Below are 6156 nucleotides of genomic sequence, written 5' to 3' on the forward strand. Positions count from 1 at the left end.
ATTCCCATTTTACTGTCTTAAAGCCTATAGCAAACACCAAGGACATTATGAAAAGAGACATAGAGAGGAGAGATTTCACCTCTATCAGAGAAGCTTGTTGTAAAAGGTTTCACCTAATAAGCCTGGTTTCCCTTTGTGGACTATGGAAGCCAGCTATTAGTTCTGGGATAGTGCTGAAATGGATGTAAGGTGGGTTTTTTGTCATGATAATGAGCATAAAGATATTGCTCATGTTATGTATTGCTGGTCTCATCATTTATCTCTTTGTTTAAACTATCTAGGCAAACAGTGCTTATTAATAATTTGTCTCCAATTTGTTTAAAATTTTAAGCAAACCATCAATGATCTTTTTCATTCAAAGTTAGTAAATGAGCAAGATTAGCTTCTACTTGAGCTAGAATTTATGTTTTCAACAGTAACGAGATTTCGAAGTATACTCATATTGTGGTCTTCTGATGGATTAACTGACTTTAGGCATAAGCTCCTTGGTCCAGCTTTCTGTAGAAAGTTTAATCTCCAATTGGTAGATCCAGGGAGAAACCATCCAAATAAATGGGAAAAAAAAATACTTGTATTTGTTTTCCACATACTTGTTAAGAAGGAAGGATAGGTTTTTGGATGAAAAAATTCATGAGTTCAACGTCAACATGGTTGTTAATATGGAAAATTTCATGCAATTTGGTATGTTTAGAGAATAATATACATCTACTCCTCACTTGGAGTCCTGGTATGGTGTTGTGGATTAATGTGCTGGACTGCAAAATCATTTTAACTGTAAGGTCAGTGGTTCCAGTTCATGAGCCGCTCCTCAGAAACCTTATACAGGGTCATTATGGGTCAGAACCGACTTGGTGGAACTTAACAACAACAACACTCCTCGCTTATTGACTTTCATTGATATTTTGCATTTATGACAATAGTTTAAAATAACAACAACTATGATTAACTATTTTGTGCATTTAAAAACATTATGTCTATAAACCTTAAGAAGACTACAAATATATTCCAGAAGAAAATTATTTAGTTATGAACTAAACACAATTAAGAACTTCAAAACCTTGGTCTTTGAATATTAGATCAAGTTTAGTAGCTCCTTATCTAAGATTTTTCTACCTGCCACTCTTCAGCTGGCTGCTCAGCACACGCTTCCTACCTCTTTTATTTTCTTTATGCTGCGTACAGTGAAAATGGTCTTTACTATATTTTTGTTTTCTGGTAATGTAATAAGAATGATGGTGCCTTCTATTAACACATCATTCCAGTCTTGCTGGTAATTTTGTACAGTATAGTGTATGAGCTGCTATGTTGTGAAGCTAAACAGCTGCAAAATGTTGAAAAATCATTGAATTGAATAAAAATTGCAGCATCTTTAAGATCAGTAAAATCAACTAGCATATTATTTATCTTGTTAAAAAACAAACAAACAAAAAAACTATATGTTGAGCAGTAATGAATGCCAAGCTGTAAGGTTAGAATAGTGCTAGCTGTGATGGTTAAGGTTATTGTCAACTTGGCTGGGCCATGATTCTCAGTGGTTTGGAAGTTATGTAATGATGTATACTAATCCTTTTTGTGATCCACTTTTGCATAATGCCAATTTTCAAATAATGATTTAGTCTTTTGAAGTTAACCATATCAAGTGAGGAATGGGTCATATATTCATCATTCATGATCAGCAATTTTCTACTTTTAAGAAATTTTCATGTATTCCCCTGGAGTCTAATCCCTTTAACTATATAAAAGAAAATCTAAGGCAGTTTATTGCTGCAAGTCTTATCCCAGTTCAAGAATAATTTTTACCTCACTTCTTTATATCCTATTTCTTCCAACTCCACAGACACCATTCTAGCTCTTCTTTTATTTTCACTTTCAGTACCGCAGCTCTGACAGTCCAACTCTTCCAGGATATGGATCCATAACAACTCAGCCCAACACATTGAGTCAGACCAGCAATGTCTCATGTCCTATCTGCTTCTGCCCTGCACAGTTGACTCCATAATGGCATTGGATGAAGCCCTGGTGCCTATCAGGATCATTCCTCTGCTTCTCTGGTTTGGAGCATCTCTGTCTATGTCTCGCCACTCACAGGCCAGGCCCTCCCAGCACTTCACCTCTCCAGAAATGGTGATCCCCTTGAAGGTGACTGGTAGAGGCAGACATACAAGGACTCAGGGCTGGATCTCTTACAGTCTGCGATTTGGGGGCCAGAAACATGTTGTCCACATGAGGGTCAAGAAGATCTTTATTTCCAAACACTTGCCAGTGTTCACCTATACAGACCAGCATGCCCTCCATGAAGATCAGCCTTTTGTACAGAATGACTGCTATTATCATGGTTATGTGGAAGGGTTCTTTGAGTCTCTGGTTGCCCTCAGTACCTGCTTTGGGGGTTTTCAAGGAATTCTACAGATAAATGGCATCGCTTATGAAATTGAACCCATGAGGCATTCTAGCACATTTCAACACTTGGTCTATAAGATAGACAATAATGATACAAAATTTCCACCCATGAGATGTGGCTTAACAGAAGGGGAAATAGCACGACAGTTGGAGTTGCAAAAGATGCATAATTCCACACTGAAACAAAGTTCTTATCTTGGGTGGTGGACCCACTTGCGGTTTCTTGACCTGGTAGTGGTGGTGGACTACAATCGATTCCTTCACTCGCTTAGAAATACCTCAGTGGTGCAGCATGAAGTAATTCATGTTGTTCATATTGTGGATTCTTTATATCAACCTTTTGATATTGATATAATTTTGGTTGGTATTGAGATCTGGAATGAAGGAAACCCACATTTATCTAATGACATTGATGAACTTGTAGAAGAATTTTGTTCTTGGAAAAAACAACACCTTGATGCACGACTGCCAAATGATGCTACACATCTTTTCATGAAACAATCATATGGTAACACGCTTGGTGTTGCCTTTGTTGGAGGAATATGCCTTTCTCCTTATAATTGTGGAGTTGATAGTTTCCAAGGAGACGATTTGTTTTCTTTTGCACTTACTGTGGCCCATGAGCTTGGTCATAATTTGGGTATGCTGCATGACAGTAATTGGTGTGTGTGTGGGTACACATGGTGCATAATGTTTGCCTTTCACCGTATAACAACTAAGTTCAGCAATTGTAGTTATGCCAATTATTGGGACAAAGGCAGGCAAAGATTATGTCTTTTCTCTACACCAAATTCTGAGAAAATCTTTAGTCAAAAGTTTTGTGGAAACCTAATTGTTGAAGAAGGAGAAGAGTGTGACTGTGGAACCATACAACAGTGTGCTAATGATCCCTGTTGCCTTTCAAACTGTACTCTGAGTTCAGGGGCTGATTGTGCTTTTGGCCTATGCTGTAAAGATTGCAATTTTATTCAATCAGGGTATTTGTGTAGACAACAAGTCAATGAATGTGATCTTCCAGAGTGGTGCAGTGGAACTTCTCATCAGTGCCCAGAAGATGTATATGTAAAGAATGGGATACCATGTAATGACAGTGCCTTCTGTTATGAAAAGAGATGCAATAGCCATGATATGCAGTGTAAAGAGATTTTTGGCAAAGATGCAAGAAGTGCATCTCAAAGCTGCTACCAAAACATCAACACTCAAGGAAACCGTTTTGGTCACTGTGGGATTACAGATATAATATATCTAAAATGTAATATCACTGATATCCTGTGTGGAAGAATTCAATGTGAAAATGTGGAAGTAATTCCCAATTTGACAGAACATTCTACAGTGCATCAGGTCCACATCAATGACACTATTTGCTGGGGCACTGACTATCATTTAGGGATGTCCATACCTGATATTGGTCAAGTGAAGGATGGCACAGTATGTGGTCCAGAAAAGATCTGCATCCATAAGAAGTGTGTCCACATGTCTTATCTTCCACAAGATTGTCAGCCTGAGACCTGCAACATGCGAGGGGTCTGTAACAATAAAGAACACTGTCACTGTAACTTTGGTTGGGCACCTCCCTACTGTTTGATAAAAGGCTATGGAGGCAGTTATGATAGTGGTCCACCTCCTAATAGAGTAACAAAACAGCTGGGAATTTTTACTTATCTGTCATTATTGTGGCTTATTCCTTTGGCTGTCTTATTTTACTTCCTCTTTGTGCTTTACAAAAAAGAAAAGGAGGGCAAAGAGGATGGAAACAAAGAACAAAAAGAAGAATAAGTCTCACACATCATTACAAAATATCTATACTTTTTCTTCTCATGGCAGAAAGCCATTAGGGAATGTTCTATGGTTTAAAATAAAATCCAGAAACCCCTCCTGTCAGTATTATAAGCATTATATAGCACACCGAAGTATTTCTAGTATGTTTCTATTTACTCCTCAATGTTTAATGCTCAAGCAAAATTAAAAACTCATTTTTCCTGGAAGTCATCTCTGCTTCCTGAAAAAGGCACAACAACGACATAAAGCTGTTGTCTCTCAGTTCTAATCTTCTTCCCACTTATGTACTCTAAATTATGTTCAGGATGTGCCTCTACAAATGACACTTCTGTTTTATCAGCTTTCTTCAGTGCTGTTTGTGGGCATTAAAAGTAGTCTGGAGTGATAGACAAAGGAGAGAGTGAAGTTTACTTTGTTGTGTGTTTAAAGTTACTGTCAGTGTTATTTCAGATGGGGTCAATCACTGATTTTGTATTCCAGTTTTTCTGGCATTATTAGAACCACTCTCATGCTCCCTCAAAAATACCAGCACCAGTCATCCATTAATGCCTTCAGAGATCTGCTTTTCAACTCTGGGATTGGTAGAGTGGGCATGTTCTCCATTCCTGAGGCACAAACAGCAGCTGGTCACTGTGCTCCTTAGAGGTCTGGGAATTTAATGTTCCATATTCTAATAAACCCAATCTTTCCCCTGTGTCTCTGGCCTTAGGGGTGTTAGGTGATTTTTGTAGTTATTATTTTCATTGTAAACCCTATATAAGGTTGCTATAAGTCAGATCAACTCAGTGGTAGTGGGATTGTGTGTGTTTGAGTGTGTGTGTGTGTGTGTGTGTATCTTCAATGTAAGAAGCCCTGCTTGTAGACTGGGTGATGCATTGGAATGGTAACTGAAAGGTCAGTATTTCAAACCCAACAACTTCTCCAATAGAAAAAGAGGAGGCTGTCTACTCCCGTAAAATTTATAGTCTCCAAAACCCTATGAAGGGGAACAGAGCTTGATGGCAGATCGGGAAGAAGAGCAGTGAGGACCTCCATCAACAATAATACAGAATACTGGATGAAGCAGGTTCAAGGATGGTCCCAGAACTCTGAACTACATATAAAGGAATATTTAGGAGAACAAACAAGATGGCGGATTGGGTGGAAGAGCAGTGAGGCACTCCATCAGCAAGAACACAAAATACTGGACCAAACAGGCTCAGGGGATGGTGCCAGAACTCTGAACCACATATAAAGGAATATTTAGAAGGTTGGAAGGCTTACAACTAGGGGAATTGGTAGCAGAAGCAAGAAATCCATTGCTTTCTAATTCAAGATGCTCAGCTGCTCCTGGAGCCACCATCTTGGGTGAGAACAAGTGGGGGAAGGGTCAGAGCAGCCATGGATGCCCGGCAGAACTGAGGAGATAAAGGTCAAGACGTTCAATTTTGTTTGTATCTGTTCATTGGTCTCAGTGTCACTGTCTGTGCACCTCCATTCTGATGACTAGAGGGGGGCTCTGAGTGAGTGGACACCCCACCCCAACACCTGGAGGGTTCTACAACACATGCACACAGATCTCCTCACAATTTAAAGTGACAGTTTCCACTTAAAACTAACCAGCAGTGCAAAGCAGCCACAGCTGGCCCTGAACTGTTTATCACTAAGAAAAAGGCCTGAATGGGGTTTGTGAAGCAGGACAGGCAGACTAAAAAGAAATAGGCCAAAAATTAAATCCTGAGTTATGTCACAATGACCAACAGTGACATCTTGAAATTTCTCAGGAAGAATGATGAAAAGGAAAGATACTGATATCACATCTACTTGGAGGTAATCAGAAAGCATAAAAAATACCAAAATACACACCCATCTAAGTATGGAGGCCACACATAACTCCTGAATATTCCCCCAAAACAGAAACAGATGACCATATCGGTACATGTCCAGAAAAGAGATAAAGTGACTGAGACAAATAAGCTGGAAGTAGACCTACATTCC

The 6156-nt window shown here is 39.0% G+C and overlaps 1 protein-coding gene across 1 annotated transcript; it reads left to right on the forward strand.

The window, feature by feature from the left end:
• Nucleotides 1-1998: 1998 nt before the first annotated feature.
• LOC102815464 (disintegrin and metalloproteinase domain-containing protein 20-like) lies at nucleotides 1999-4143 on the forward strand (the record flags this gene model as incomplete). Its single annotated transcript, XM_006865570.1, has 1 exon — nucleotides 1999-4143. A coding segment is annotated over exon 1 (2145 nt), but the record flags the coding sequence as incomplete, so codon positions are not given.
• Between the last annotated feature and the right edge of the window lie 2013 nt (nucleotides 4144-6156).

This window comes from Chrysochloris asiatica, unplaced genomic scaffold, assembly GCF_000296735.1.
Source record: "Chrysochloris asiatica unplaced genomic scaffold, ChrAsi1.0 scaffold00079, whole genome shotgun sequence".
Classification (NCBI taxonomy): Eukaryota; Metazoa; Chordata; class Mammalia; order Afrosoricida; family Chrysochloridae; genus Chrysochloris; species Chrysochloris asiatica.